Source organism: Lepidochelys kempii, chromosome 9 (assembly GCF_965140285.1).
Source record: "Lepidochelys kempii isolate rLepKem1 chromosome 9, rLepKem1.hap1, whole genome shotgun sequence".
NCBI lineage: Eukaryota > Metazoa > Chordata > Testudines > Cheloniidae > Lepidochelys > Lepidochelys kempii.
Genome location: NC_136388.1, coordinates 97,696,977 through 97,712,887, shown reverse-complemented (window position 1 = coordinate 97,712,887; position 15,911 = coordinate 97,696,977). Strand labels below are relative to the sequence as shown.

Here is a 15,911-nt window from a genome sequence, read left to right as displayed (position 1 = left end):
TACGTTTTATTTTGTTCAGGGATTGCAATTTGCTTAAAATCATTAATGTATTAAATGCAGTGCATTTTGACCTAAAAACTTGTCCCAGATTTCATTCACAAGGCTAAACTATTTAATTTTTTTGAATATTTAATCCCAATTCACTAAAGTGTACAGGTATTAGGTGCTTCATAAAACTACACTGACCTTTGAATTCTACAGTGAATTAGTATCCACATCTTAAACTCTATATTACAACCAGACTAAATTCCTTCTAAGACATCACACTGCTTTAGATTTTTCATTAGACTCAACATCAGTTTTATTTTTTTCTGAAATTGAGAAAATATGCTGTAGTATGACAAATTAAATTTTGTATATTAAGGAAGTCATGTTAAATTGATGTGTGAGTGTGCTGGATTATGCAGGGCTTGAAGTTTTTGGTATTAAGGTATTCTGAAAGTGCTATCAAATATAGTTATAGAAATACAAAATGGCTTTCATGGCTAGTGTTACATTTTTTGCACTGACCCATTATGTAATACTACTGTAGTAATATTGTAAGATTGTCTTTCAGTAAATTAACTGAGTTGTTCTAATTGGCTTTCCCTTAAAGCTAAATTGAATTTGCCATTTAAAATTCTCTCATTCTGAAACGTAAATTTTTTAAATATTCCTTCATACTTATAATTTCTAGCCCTGTGACAGAATCAAAGAAGCTCTTGATTTGTCTTGAATTTTTTTTGTTTCTTAAAGGGGTTGTGTTTTATACTACCTTTTTAATAAACAAACTTATAAACAAGCCAGTCTTTGCTTCTCTGATCAGTGTTTGAAAGAATGTATTTAGGCTAATTTCTCATTCCATTTGTTATGTAAGCTTTTTGTTGATAAGACAGCATGAATGAATATTTATAACTTGTGGTTGCACAGTAATTTTAATGCATGTATACATATATACTGATATTTTAGAGCCAGACTTTGTATCTCTGGTAAGGTTACTTTACAATACTATATATTTTTTTCTCTCAGTACTATAAAAGATTCTGAAGATGGATGGGCAGACTGAAACCAAACTTCATTCCACCCTGTCATATTGCAGTTTCTGCTGGATAATTCGCATCAATTTGACAGGGTAGAAAGTGTTTAGGACAGAGAAAGTTAAGCAAGCAACTTAACTATTGTATTCTGTTGAACAGATGCTTTTTGTTGTACCCACATACATGGCTATAGCCATCACTTCAGTAGGACCAGAAAACAGAGGGATGTAAGGTCGGATAGGAGAAAGGGAAAATGGAAAATAGGGCATCTTAGGTGCCACTCCCAGCAACCTTTCCTCTTCAATGTTGAATACAATCTATGTAAATGACTTCAAGTATGTCTGACCTTTTGTAGGAAGGTAACATTTTTGACTCTGGTCATGTACCCAGTGGTTCTTTGCCACGTTTCTTTTTACTAGGAACTATTCTTCAATGCAGATATTGTCTCCTTGATTGTGTACACATTGTGAACAAAATCCTATTTTTAAAAGCCTATTTTCCTCATTCCTGAAACCTCCTAACCCGGTTGACTTGTTGGAGTGCATTTCATGCATTCTTAGTAACAAGGCTGAAGGAAACGCCTAGTGCAGTCACAGCTAGGGAGTTCACGCACACTCCCTGCATTCTGCTGCAAAGTGCACTACATCCATGCTGGGAAAGGATCACAGACTTCACTGAATGTCACAGCATGACTGTTCAGAGTGTTGATAGTCTCCCAGTGTGGATCAATTGAAGGCAGTAAAATAAGGTAAGAGAATCCTGTCATGGTACCAATCCTCTTACATTATCTTCTCCACATTTATTTGGTAAAGGGTGAGGCTTTTTCACTGAACTGTTTGCATGCTGCTTGGAAAAACAGTGAGGAAAAAGGAGAATTTTTTTCCAGGCAGTTCTGAGTCTCTGGGCAGCAGGGAACAGAGGACAAAGTTGTTCTGTGAGATGCTGTCTGTTTGAGAACCAGCGCAGAACTTGGTCATCTGCAGCAACTCTGACCATTCGGGTTCATAGGGACTTGCTAGCTACACACCTTTGCTCTCCAAGAGCAAATGAACTTTATACAACCAGAAGGTGGGAATGGACGACAGGGGACGGATCACTTGATGACTACCTGTTCATTCTCTCTGGGGCACCTCCACTGGCCACTGTCAGAAGACAGGATACTGGGCTAGATGGACCTTTGGTCTGACCCAGTATGGCAGTTTTTATGTTCTTACCTGCACCAAGTCTCACCATAGTTGGGGGAGACTCTCCTTGGGGACCCAATTTAAGGCAATAAGTCTCTTCTTGTATTTCAATAAGAGATTGTTTTAAAAAAAAAAAATCTTAAATCCTACCCTGTTTGTACTCTTCCACACTGAACCAATACATTCCTCTTAAATACATTTTGGCAGTTGTTTGTGGTAGGTAAGCAAACTAGTGGCTTCCAGCTCTGTGACCATTTGCCCTGAAAGCAATGTATGCTACTTCTTTGCAGTCTTCCTGCTGGAGATGGAGGAGTGGGAAGTTAAGGTTGGGGTAGTTAACATACTGTACAGTGCTCCCAAATCTTGTACTGTCAACCTCCCTATCACCCAAACCTTGTCCAAACAGTTCGTTCTAGGGGATGGGTAGATAGAGAGAGAAATTATATTGGCCATGATTCTGTTGCCATAAGTTGGCTTCAAAAAAATGTCATGGTTTTGGGTGCTCAGATACCATGGGTATGAGCATGGTATGAAAAACTAGATAAATACTAATTATCTTCTAGTAGTACTTTGGTGCCATCTTGTCTAGTGCTGTAACTACGCAGCCCTTTTCACTAAGTGAGAGGAGTTGAAGATGTTCAGCAACTCATACTGGAAAAAAAAACCTGCCTGAGGATGCAATTTAAAGTCATGAATAGATTGAGGATGGTTAACTAGGGTGACCTAGGGACATTATCAGTGATTTGTAATGAAAGAAGTAGTCCTTTGGCCTGGAAATTGAATGCTTGCAAACTTAATGAACTTTTAACATGTGTAAGCACAAATAATGGAGGCAATCGTCTTGGAACAGGTGTTTTCAAAAGAGCATTCATTAGGGGGGAGTCCAATGACAGTGTGCTTGCCATCCCTCTAAAAGGGAGGCATGGAATAGATTTGACCCCTGCAAGTGCTCTGGCAGCAAGTGACCCTGAGCATGATCCCTTCCACTAGACTGAAAAAAAAATCACCTGTGGACTCAGATGGAGAGAGACCCACTTAGTGATTCATACTAGAATTTACACGATGCAGCTGCCCGTGGGCCTGGGATTTCCCAAATCAAGGCAAAGTAAAAGCCACTTTTCTTCACTAAGGTAAATCAGCTGTGCTGTTTGGGGCAGAGTATGAACAATGACGGTGGAAAATCAAGTAGGAATAGTGTGCTTTTCTGGTGGTGTTCGAGTCCAAGCTCTTTGAGGCATGAGCCTTTCCATTTATTAATTTTTGTGATTGCATCTAGAGGCCTCAATCATGAAGCAGGACCTCTTTGTGCTAGGAAATGTGTATAAACATAAGGTGGTCTCAAAATTTTTAATTGCACCTAATTTTTAGTCTGAATATGTCCAGCTTTAACTTCCAGCCATTTGATTTCATTATGTCTTTCTGCTAGAGTCAGATCAGAAATTTAATTCCCACATAGGTATGTAAAGACTGATCAAGTCACCTCTTTATCTTTCTCTGGATAAGATAAATACTGAGCTGCTGTAGTCTCACAGTAAGGCAGGTTTTCCAGACCTCATTATTGTATCTTTTCTAAACCTTTTCTAGTTTGTCAATGTCCTTTTTAAAGTGTGGACACCAGAATTGGACACACTATTCCACCAAAGATTGCACCTATGCTGTATAGAGAGGTAATACCATCTCCCTACTGCCACTTGATATTCCTCTGGTTATGTATGCATCCATAGATCTTAGCTTTCTTAACTGCAGCACCATACTGGGAGCTCAAGTTGAGTTGGTTATCCACCAGCCTCCAAGTCTCTTCAGTATCACTTTCCAAAATACAGTCCCTTTGCTAATGATACACACTGAAACCGATGGCAAATTTAATCAGTGCTTACACCTATCCAGTAAAAGATTTTTTTTTAAAATGAGGGAAATACTGGTCTCAGTTTGCCTAGTATGAATAAATATACTCCTATCAGTGCCTTAGAATGTCCACTATATGGTAATCAAAGGATTTCTCATATGGCAATTTATAAATAGTTAAAATATCCTGCCTCTAATAGGGAAACGCTTATATAGATAGGGGCATTCATTTGTGTGTGGCAAGATGTAATTTAATCCTGAGTCAGGATTTGAAAGTCTTTGGGAATTCCCTGATTTGGAATATCTGAGCTGGGCCAAGGCTTGTTTCCTCCCCCAAATGAAATAAATATAGCATCATCAGTTTGTGTTTGGTTTGTCACTTGATAGTCTAATATGAACGTGTAAGGAACTATGTTTCTAAGCTCCACTGAAGTAAGTGTCATAAGAGAACATAGTGTAGGGTTTTCCTTTCCCTCTCTGAGATAACATTCGGATGGTAGCAAGACAATGGAGCCAGAGCCATTCTTTGAGATCTGTTCCTTAAAGGATCTCAAAGCATTTCCCAGACATTAGTGAATCAACTGTAATACCTTAGAGCAGAGTTGGTCAAAAAATTCAACACCACTTCCATTGCACAATGCTGTTCATCAGCCTCAAGGTGTTTTGTGAGAATGTGTTAACTTTGAATTTTTCCCTCAAATGTTGTCAAAGTGGAGTATTTAATTTAGACATTTCATTTTGACTTTAAAAAATTAACTTTATAAAATGAAGTTTAAAAAGTTTCAACCTTGTTGGCTAAAGTGTTTTGACAAGGTCATTTTAGAATTTTTGTGGAATATTTCAAGATTTGGCTTTGTCCTGCTTTTGGAGGAAAATAAATTTCAGCATGTCTGAATATCCTGGGGAACAGAAATTCCATTTTCTGACCTTCTCTGTGAGCTAGGAGAAGGTGATATCCCATTTTATTAATGGAATAAGTGAAGCGACTTGCTTGAAGGTCACACAGTAAGTCAGTATTGCCAACCCTTGTGATTTCAGCTGGGACTAGAAGTTGTCTTGCCATGACTATGAGAAGCTTCAGCCCTGCCTGTAGGGAAAACCTCTTCTGAATAGTTGCCTTCCATACCTGCCCACCTTCTGGGGAAGAGTAGCCAGTCAGGACTGGTACAGGAATTAAGACAAAAAAAATTAAGCCTCACAATTTGGTGGCCAAATTATGAGGTTGGTGGGGTTTGTTTTTTTAAAGTCTGACATTTCTGAATTTGGCATAGTCAGGGCTGAAGTTCCAGATAGCACAGAACTTTTGAGCTCACTTATTGCATCCATGCCACTTCCATTGACCTCTATGGGAATTGTGTGCCTGCAACAGACAATAACGGGACCCCCATAGTTCTAATTTCCAGGTTCCCATGCTAAACACTAGACCATGCCATCTCCTGCAGAGGTTGCAAAGAATAGCTCCTGTACTACAGTCTGTCCAGAGGAACAATAACTGATGCCAAGCAGGCACTCGCCAGCACTGATTTTAAATGATAGAAAATGAGTAGAGTGTGCCAAGCAAACAAATTTAACTTGCAGCTGTTCAGAAAATATAGACACGTGGTCATAAATCTAGAGCTTTTGCAAATACTTCTGACGCTGGTATGGCATAGCTATTACCTTGTATCCATCTATTTGCTTGTGTGCAAGCAATATTTTTACTGTATAAGCTTGAAAGTGCTATTTTAAACAAACGTTGGAGTGTGTTGAGGATCCCTCAAGTGCACTCTTTGATCCTCAGGCTAAATATTAATTTAACATGAAGGGTAATGGTCAAGTAGCTTCTGTAATGGTTCTGTGGCACCCCCATGAGACAGCACAGAGTGCCTGAGAGACAGGCACAGTGGTTGCTGGCTAAGACCATCTTAATACTATTTTTGCTGGCTTGGCCAGGTGGACACCATTCCTTCCTAGAGCTGATGCCAATGGACCACCAGGCTCCCTTTTTGTGACTTGGATAATACTGTGCAGGACACATGGAGTCTAGGCACAGTGCCTTCCAAAAGAGGACTGCTGAGTGAGTGAACAACTCATGTCACTGGTTCCCTCCCACCTCACCCTTTCTTTCTGCCTTATTTGGGAGCTCCAGCCATTGATCCTACACATGCATAGAAACTATGTAGCAGAAATAAATTTATCCATCCCCATACCAGCCTTTGCACCTATGGATTATAAAAAACTTACTGCAAGGACCAACCTGGCCAGTTGGCATCATTAAGCTCTTTTAATCCCTGTACAGATACCCATGTGCACCCATCAAATTTGAGCTAGCAACTATACACACAGGATTTGTAGGTCCTTGTGCAAATTGGTGGGAAAAGGGTGAGTGTAGCAAACAGGAGCCCAGATACAGGATCTGACCCTGCTTCTACTGAAAGCGGTCCTTCAAATTCTACTAGCTTCAGCGGGAAGACAATCAAACCCAACACTGGCAATACAATCTTGGTTCAGAAGTCCTTGTTTTTGTTCATAGGCACGGCTAGTTACTGAAGATGGAAGCAGAAAGGAAAAACTCGCCAACACTGAGTAAAAGCAAACAGCCTGTGAAAACAGAATGGGGGTCTCAGAGTGTTGTATTTACTTACTTTCAAGGGGACCTTAACAGTGTGATAGATGAACACTTTTCTAGAGCATTAAGCAATGCTAAGAACCCACAAGATCTGAGCACAAAGCACAAGAGTGAGGATGTTATCCTGAAGAATGGTGAGCAGTTTTCCATGAGTGTGTTTTTCAATGCAATGCTGCTGTTTAACTCACTAGAGAGCTATGCTGGGACATTTAGACGCAGAGGACCAAATTATCACATTTAATTCTGATCAAGAGTGAAATCATTCTTTCAAAGCCCTGATCTTGTACCTAGGATTTCATGGGTAAGCCATTGGGTCCAACTGCGTGGATCCTCAGTAAATCTCTGCATGGGCCCAAGTGCAGGATCGGGGCCCTACCTTACGAAGAAGGTCTCCAATGTATTACATCATTTCATATATATATATTTTTAAATTAAACTGGAGAGCGTTTGTCTTGCCATGACACAAGAAGCTCCAGCCCTCCACCCAAATTTCAGCCCTGTCTGCAGGGAAACCTCCTCTGATTGGCTACTCTTCCCCAGAAGGTGGGCAGGTAGGGAAGGTAGTTAATCAGGGCTGCTGCAGGATTTAAGACAAAAAATTTCAGACATTGAGGAACCCGATGCCACCCACCCCTCAGGAAAAATGCCTGAGATGTTTCATATTCACAGTTAGAGGTGATCGTGACTTTCTAGGTTAGTCTATTTTAGAGTAGATTTGTTTTTTAAAACTAGTATTGTAGTAAATAAGCCAATTATTGTAAGTTTCCTTTTATGTAATCTGGATGAAATTTTGCAGCCCTTACTTAGATAGAATTTCTATAAAAGTCCATTGGAATTTGTCTTGGAAAAGTAAATAAAGACTTCAATAACGCTTCGAACACTTTTCTTTAAAACTAGATAGCCACATGCCTCCCCATCAGTGGAATTTCTCTTCTCATTGGACCAAGTCATATCAATCATCTCCTGCTACAAACCTATCAAATTCTGATCTGAATTTGTTGGCTGCTGCTACAGACCACCATCAGGCATCAGTTCTGCGGAATCCTCCTATTCAGCCTGCAGATTTGTGGCACTTCCCTTCGATAGCTAATCCAAGTCTTACTGATTCAGGATATCCTCGCTCCTTGCCTGACCCTCCTATGGTGCAGGGACCAATGTCTGATGGGAAATATGGTTCTCTTCTTGATTTTCTGCAACAGGAAAGGTGCCCAGCATCTAGCCAGGAATCTACCGTGAAGCAAAGCTCTAGCTCAGCCTGTATTACTGGATCAGCTAGGTTACAAAATATGAGTCAAAGTTTAACTCCCGGGGGAGGTAAGAAAATATTTACTATTCCTTTTACTGTGCTTTGCCCTTGTAAATGAAAAATAAAAATCTATGCCTGAAGGTGGTAAAAGCAGACTCATTCAGTCTAGCTCAGGGGTGGGCAAGCTTTTTGGGCTGAGGGCCACATCTGGGTGGGGAAATTGTATGCAGGGCCGGGGCAGGGGGTTGGGGTGTGGTGTGCAGGAACGGGCTCAGGGCAAGGGATTGGGGCAGAGGAGGGCTGTGGGGTGTATGAGGGGGCTCAGAAGGGGTGCAGGATGAGGCAGGGGGCTCAGGGCAGGGAGTTGGGGGGCGGGATGCAGGAGGGGTTTGGGTTTGGCTCCGGCCCGGCCCCACTTACCTAAAGCGGCTCACACCAGGACCAGGGCAGGCTCCCTGCATGCCTGCCTTGGCCCCAAGCTGTGCCACTCCAGGAAGCAGCTGGCACCACGTCCCTGTGCGGCCCCTGGGGGAGAGGGGGCACAGGGCTCCATGCACTGCCCTTGCTATGCCTGCAGGTACCACCCCTGAAGCTCCCGTTGGCTGGGAACAGGGAACCGCGGCCAATGGGAGCTGCGGGGGGCAGTAGAATCATAGAATATCAGGGTTGGAAGGGACCTCAGGAGGTCATCTAGTCCAACCCCCTGCTCAAAGCAGGACCATTCCCCAACTCCCTAGATCCCTAAATGGCCCCCTCAAGGACTGAAGTCACAACCTGGGTTTAGCAGGCCAGTGCTCAAACCCCTGAGCTATCTCAGTACCTGGAGGCAAGGGCAATGCACGGAGCCCTCTGCCCCCCTCCACCCGGGGTCCCAGGGATGTGGTGCTGGTGTGGGGCCTGCGGCACCATAGGGGGCAGTCCCACAGGCCAGATCCAAAGCCCTGAGAGGCCGGATCCAGCCCACGGGCGCTCGTTTGCCCACCCCTGGTCTAGCTTCCTTTTAATCCAGTTCATTCTGTAGCCTGATCAAATAACGAAACTATAAACCTTTCACCTTTGTCTATTAATAATCACATACTTACTTATTGATTTTCACAGGTTCTTTCAAAAAAGCGGGCTATACAGAAGTTTCTCTCACAAAATTTCTCTCTTATTACAGGGCTGACTTGATTTGCAAGAGAGAGATACGTATTCAGTTGACCCTTTACATAGAAACTACATGTGTTTAGCACAATAAGCAATACACATTAATCAATATCACACCCCAATAATGTCCCTTTTATAGCAAGCTAAAATGATACAAGAGACAAGGTCATAAGTTAACAATTCAAAGCCCGTGGCTGAAAGTATTTTTAACGGAGCATCAATGAAATGTACTGTAGTACTTGGGAATTGTGTATTTGCTGCATAGCACCATAATTGTTTCCTCGAAAGTTTCTTGCACAGCTCTTTCCCCTCTGTTATGTTGAGGAGATACCAAATATGTAAGGAAGCTATAATATATTCAGAACACACACAAATGATTGCGCGCCCCTACCTCTTACATATCACTTTTCACCAGTAGACCTCAAAGTGGGTAACAAACAGCTGGGTGTGTGCTGGGTGCTCAGAGTCTGGCTATAAATGGAGTGGAATGTTTAGATATTATTTGAGCAATCTGACACTTGTGATTTCAGTTACTGTATATGGGGTATAATTAATGCTTATACAGCACCCATTAAAAAAATGTCCATGTGCCTAACTTTTTTCCCTTCCCCAGTTTCTGCTTGTTACAACAACAATTGGGGTAAAAGGCTGGTTCTTGAGCCATGCTTGTCTCCCAGCCAGACCCAGGAAATGGCACTAATATTCACTTCAAACACTACTGAATAAATATTTAACATGATGTTCAGTACACTCTATAGACAGGGTGTAATTCACACTATGGCTATAACCGTTCCTTGCTGAAAGGGGTTAAGGTAGTCCAGGGGTTAAGTCACTAGGATTTAGAAGACCTGGGTTCAAGTCCCTGCTCTGCCACAGCCTTCCTGTGACACCTTGAACAAGTCACTTAGTCTCTCTGTTCCTATCTGTAAAATGGGGTTGATAGCACTGCTATGCTCCCAGAGCGGACATGAGGATAAATACATGAAAGACTGTGAGGCACTCCAATGCTATGGTGATGGGGGCCAGAGACGTACGACAGAACAGCTTCAGACAAACTCAGCCAACAGAGAAATCTGGTAGTTAGTTATTTGTAACGTGGTTGCAACCATAGGTGATCCCATTCAGATAGGCACCATTCACTGAACAAAAAGATGATCCCTGCCCTAAGGAGCTTAGTGACTAAAATTTACACCCTTCAGGGACCCATGAGAGATGAGTTTAGTCCATTTCCCTGGCGCCCACATCGCAAAATCAGCCACTGCAGTTGGGACTAATTGGCACCATTATTAGTCTGTCCCGCCTAGGACTGAACAGACATGGACACTAAAGTTCTCCCCTTAATGTCCCTCCGGGCTAGGTTGGACACACTGGTGGGGATGCTGGCACTGCTGCTACCTATGCCATCCCTGTTCTCTGGATTAATACAGGACTCCTCTAGCCAGGGCTGTCAACCTGGCCCTTTCTCCCCATTAATTTCACAAGAAAATGGTTTTTAAAACTCCTTAAAAGAGACACTGTGGAACATTTAGCACATCTAGTATGGGCCGGACAGCTGAATGTCCATAGCTGGAAGGGGCAATGATATATCAACATAGCAATTTAGAGTAGAAGGTGTTTTTAAAAATACCCAGCCATGAATATAAACAGGTGAACGCTCCGCCTCCCATTTGCCTGGACAGGCTGCCATCCCAGCTCTGCTAAGGGTTCCAGCATTGCTAAAGTTAGTGGAGCTGAAAAGGAGAAATGAGATTCTCAAGTCAGACTGCGGAGAGTCTTTGTTCTCAGACCGCAGATGGAACACGCAGTGTGGGTTTTTGCAACTGAGATTTTTTGCTTTAGGTCCATTAATAGACGGATTTAGCTTTGTGTTTACATTGCACGTGTCTTTCCTAGATTTCTCCTTGCAGGGTGTAATGTTTGCCATTGTTAATATTTGCAAATACGAAGTGATGTTCTTACTACATTAAAGATGTGCTCTGGACCTATGGAATTCTAATTAAGGCCTGGCAGTGTGGGTCTGGGTATTAAAGCCTATGGAACTCACTCTTGCACTAACAGGAAGCATTTCGTGAAGTCTGGGTGAGCAAGCATAGGACCAGGACAGAGAAGCAATACTGCTAACACCAGAGCTGCTTGAAACTTTAAAAATCAAAAGGTCAGGGGAAAAACTGTTGGGGCGGGGGGAAAAGGTTGCCATTTTCCAACTACTGCCTTCCCTTTGATGATCTCACAAGGCTTTAATATGTTTGAAAAGCTCTAACAGCCCTGTGAAGTACACCACTGTGCAGATGGGCAATCTGCAGCACAGAAAAATGAAGTTACTTGCTCAAGTTCACACAGTGAGTCATTACAGCTCTGGGATGTGTGCAGCTCCTCCCCTGGCAGTCTATAATCAGGCCACAAGAATTCTTACTTCTAGTTCTTGGCTCTAACTGAGAGAGGATACTTCTCAATGCACTAGGGATGTTTTTCTAGAACTGCTAATGTTTACATTTATAAAAGCACATAATGCCATGCAATGGTCCTGCAACACCTGTGCCAAAAGCTGGGTTGCAAAAGCACAATGTTTCGTGTACGCACTACTGCCTGTGTGTTTGTTGTGTCACTCCAGCTTATGACATTTTTTCCCCTTAAAATTAAGAAAGGAAAGCCAGCTCCTATCAAAGCCCAGGAAACCCCAGCATCAGTCTTGCCAGTTCAGGTAGGTAATGGAACCAGCAGTTCTTGCATGAATAAATCTTGACTCAAAAATATATTTGTCTTGACTTCTCACAAAGTTAAAGCTTCATTTCCTCTCTTGGTTTTGGACTTTGTTTTAGAATTATTTTTTTTTAAACGAATACACAATGCTCTGCTACACTTACATTCTTGGGGGGTGGGGGGAGGAGAAGGCATGGGGAGAACATGTAAATGATGGAGCCTTTTACATCTCTGTTTATGGGCAAGTCTCCCCTCCCCTCCAACCGAGTTTCTATAATAGTGTCCCCTGCTAATTACCTGTAAGTGTTCATCTAGTGTATTGACCACATTTCATACTCTCAGAAGGATACAAAAGATGAGACCCTGGGCCTGATTCTGATCTCTCTTACCCTGGTATAAGTTGAGCATAGGTGCTAGAACTAGGAGTGCTACCACACCCCCTGGCTTGAAGAAGTTTCTACCATATCCAGGGTTTACAGTTTGGTTCAATGGCTCTCAGCCCCCCCCCCCACTATACAAATTGTGCCAGCACCCCTGAAATCAAGTGCAATCCCACTGCAGTCAGTGGAGTTACACCACTGTAAATTAACTTAGAATGAGCCCCTGTAATCTTCAACAAGGTATAGTTCCAGGTGTTACATGCTTCTAAGAATAGTCATGTTTCTTTGCGGAGATGGTGGTTTTGCTATGCTAGTCGGGACACCTCATATCTGTGTTTCTCAACTGTCTACCTCTTGGGCAGATTTACTCTCATCCTACACAACTCTAGTGCTAGCTCATTTCTTTAGCAGAGGTATTAGAAACACCAGACCCTACAGCAGCGGTGACAGACAATGCTAGTGCTAGCAGAGCAATAATCCCCAGATCCTTCAGGCTTCCATTATTGTTGCCTGTGTCTCACCTTAGCTCTTTGTCCCACATTTGGGAGGTTGTTCTGGTCACATGGCTTCTTTATACTTTCAGTGATGTGATTTATCTCGGAACTAAAATAGTCCCAATGAAATGACCGCCAGGTGCCAAAAAATAAAATTTCTTTAAAACATTGTAAGGATTCATGTATGTTCATGCTGTACTAGACACTGACTACTTTTATATTGCTGTATTTTTCAGGTGTCCAGTCTCACGATAGAAGACGAGACTTATACTTTTAGCCAATGGACGTTTCTGCTTTATGCCTGGAGAGTTCTTTTCATGAACTTTTATAATTTGCAGTTGTGAATCAGGAGGAAATAGACCACAGCTATTCTGTGTTTTTTTCACCAGCCAGTTGCATGTCTACACATGCTAATATGCTATTTTGTAAATGAGAGTGATTTACATCTAAGTAAATAACTTCCAGCCTATGTGATTCTACCATAGTAATTTGCCTTGTATAAATGAAATATATTTGACTAGAGAAGAGTTCCCCTTGGGCCCTCTAAGGACTCCTAGCACTTTAAAATCCCCCTACACCCATTTGTTTACCATCATTTGGAAAGAATAACCATCTATTGGCATTATGGAGGGATGCATTCAATGCCACAAGCTTTCATGTCCTCACACTGGCAAGTTCCCTGACTTGGCAGCTGGATTTGAACTTGTTTAAAATAGCTCTAGTGAGTCTGCTTACAAGGGGACTGAAAATAAGAAACAAGTCAACATAACCAAGTTCATTTCTTCCCATTCTCCCCTTTGTCTTCAGAGATTTGGAAAAATTAGGGACCCAGTACTTGGATTCATACTTTCAATTTCCATTGGCATCCATTGGAGACTCAAGGCAATGCAGGGTCAGTGGGTTATGTAGGGTCACATGCCCCCCAAAATTTACTGCTTAGTTGTTACTGAACATGCTCAGCAACACTGCTGAAGCCAGCTGCCCTCACTGTACCTCCCTCCCCCCCATCAGCAAGGATGGGTCATTTCTGAGGCTATATATGTCCCTTAGGGACCAATTCGCTCCTTGGATATACATGTGCAGCTCCTTTGGGCTTCAGTGAAGTAGCATTAGCGGATCTGGTAGGAAATTTGGGTTTTTATTGGGCAAGATGAAAGTGTTCCACAGCGGTAGAAGTTAGAGCTGGGGAGAACCTATTAAGTCATTGGCCTAGTCTTCTTGTTGATATTGACTTGTATCCTCCAGCACTTTATGTGGTTTAATTTTAAAGCAACTTAAGTAATTAATTATTGCTGGGCAGGTGGCAGCACATGGAAATCCTCTGACTCTTTTCACAAGCATGTCCTGTCCATTAATTCTCCCCCTCCCACTCTCCTGTGCTGCCTGCCCAGAAGACATACACATCTGCTACAATTACTGCATGGAAAAATCTCACTGGAGCAGTGTTCAAGTTCATATGTGTGACTACTGCAGTATCTCATGGCAGAAATACTGTGCAGGAGCTCTTTCTACCCTCACTAATGTAGGGCAACGGGTAGTGCTTTCTACTGTCCTCTGAAAGTATTCAGAAAGTAAAGATCCTGAGTATCTTCTAATGTGTGTATTTTCCTAATTAGAGTCACACCACTAATTTCTCTCATTAAAAAGGTAACTATCTTGAGCTGAATAAGATCAGAGGACAAGGGATTAAAGGATTCAAAAGTTAGGTGGGCAAAGAGACATGACCCAATACACAAGGCTCCTTGAACACTCCCATTGGTGAGTGGTTCTCCTCATCAATAATTCCTATTTGCTTCAATGGGGCTACTTGTGAGCAACTACTCAGTAGCAGGAATAGGGAGGTCCTTTGCTCTGGCCCACTATAGTTAATGATTTACCATTCAGCAGTTTAACTGAGACTGAGGGGCTTCTTAACTTATAAATTTTTGGGCATTTCCCCCCATCCCTTCTCCCATATCTATTCTCTGCATTGAAAGATAACCCATTTAATACACCAGAGGGATACTTCTTTCATGTGCCATCTCTACATAACCTATAAGGAAGTTTTACACTTAGAAATCTAGAGTTTGCAACTGATAGGTCAGATCCTCAGCTAGTATAAATATGCCTAACTCCATTTACACTCTATGACAATCTGGCCCAAGGTCTTTAAGGCCTGGTCTACACACAGTCATACCTATTTAACTAAGGGTATGTCTACACTATGAAATTAGGTCAAATTTATAGAAGTCTGTTTTGTAGAAAGCGTTTTTATACAGTCAATTGTGTGTGTCCCCACACAAATGCTCTAAGTGCATGTAGTCGGGGGAGTGTGTCCACAGTACCGAGGCAAGCATTGACTTCCAGAGCGTTACACGGTGGGTGGCTATCCCACAGTTCCTGCAGTCTCTGCCACCCATTTGAATTCTAGGTAGAAATCCCAGTGCCTGATGGGGCTAAAACATTGTCGCGGGTGGTTCTGGGTACATATCGTCAGGCCCCCCCTTCCCTCCCTCCCTCCCTCCGTGAAAGCAATGGCAGACAATTGTTTTATGCCTTTTTTCTTGAGTTACCTGTGCAGACGCCATACCATGGCAAGCATGGAGCCCGCTCAGCTCACTGTCACCGTATGTCTCCTGGGTGCTGGCAGACGTGGTACTGCATTGCTACACAGCAACAGTTTATTGCCTTTTGGCAGCAGACAGTGCAGTATGACTGGTAGCTGTCATTGATGTAGTCCAGGGTGCTCTTTTAACCGACCTTGCTGAGGTCAGGAGCACGTGGGCAAACATGGGAGTGATTTAGCCAAGTCATTTCCCTTTTAAGTTTTGTCTCATGGTGATTCAGTCTTTTCATCTGCAGCCAGGAGAAGATGATGGCCAGCAGTCATACTGCACCGTCTTCTGCCCAGCACCCAGGAGATGACAATGGCTAGCGGTCATACTGCACAGTCTGCTGCCACCAAGATGTATAAAGATAGATGAAGTGGATCAAAACAAGAAATAGACCAGATTTGTTTTGTATTCATTTTCTCCTCTCTCCCTCTGTGAAATCAACAGCCTGCTAAACCCAGTTTTGAGTTCTATCCTTAAGGGGGCCCTTCTGTTTCTCACAAAGCCACCCCCTTTATTGATTTTAATTCCCTGTAAGCCATGTCATCAGTCGCTCCTCCCTCCGTCAGAGCAACAGCAGACAATCGTTCCGCACCTTTTTTCTGTGCAGACGCCATACCCCGGCAAGCACGGAGTCCACTCAGATCACTTTGGCAATGAAGAGCACATTAAACACCACACGCATTATCCAGCAGCATATG

At 42.6% G+C, this 15,911-nt stretch overlaps 2 protein-coding genes across 4 annotated transcripts in view; both read left to right on the top strand.

Moving 5' to 3' along the window:
• HTATSF1 (HIV-1 Tat specific factor 1) overlaps positions 1 to 1,215 on the top strand; it is a 22,517-nt gene extending 21,302 nt beyond the window's left edge. Inside the window, exon 10 of the mRNA XM_073358458.1 lies at positions 1,009 to 1,215. Within this exon, the coding sequence (XP_073214559.1) occupies positions 1,009 to 1,016 (8 nt within the window). The 3' untranslated portion in view covers positions 1,017 to 1,215. The remainder of the gene's footprint in view (positions 1 to 1,008) is intronic.
• VGLL1 (vestigial like family member 1) lies at positions 1,052 to 15,911 on the top strand. 3 transcript variants are annotated; one of them, XM_073358462.2, is made up of 6 exons: positions 1,302 to 1,764; positions 3,785 to 3,867; positions 6,558 to 6,787; positions 7,551 to 7,967; positions 11,687 to 11,746; positions 12,856 to 15,911. In XM_073358462.2, exons 3-6 carry the CDS (start codon positions 6,577 to 6,579, stop codon positions 12,894 to 12,896), a joined length of 729 nt encoding a protein of 242 aa, XP_073214563.1. In that variant the 5' UTR covers positions 1,302 to 1,764; positions 3,785 to 3,867; positions 6,558 to 6,576; the 3' UTR covers positions 12,897 to 15,911. The 3 variants fall into 3 exon arrangements, with proteins under 3 accessions (XP_073214564.1, XP_073214563.1, XP_073214562.1); XM_073358463.2 differs by lacking the exons at positions 1,302 to 1,764; positions 3,785 to 3,867 and adding an exon at positions 1,052 to 1,136; XM_073358461.2 differs by lacking the exon at positions 3,785 to 3,867.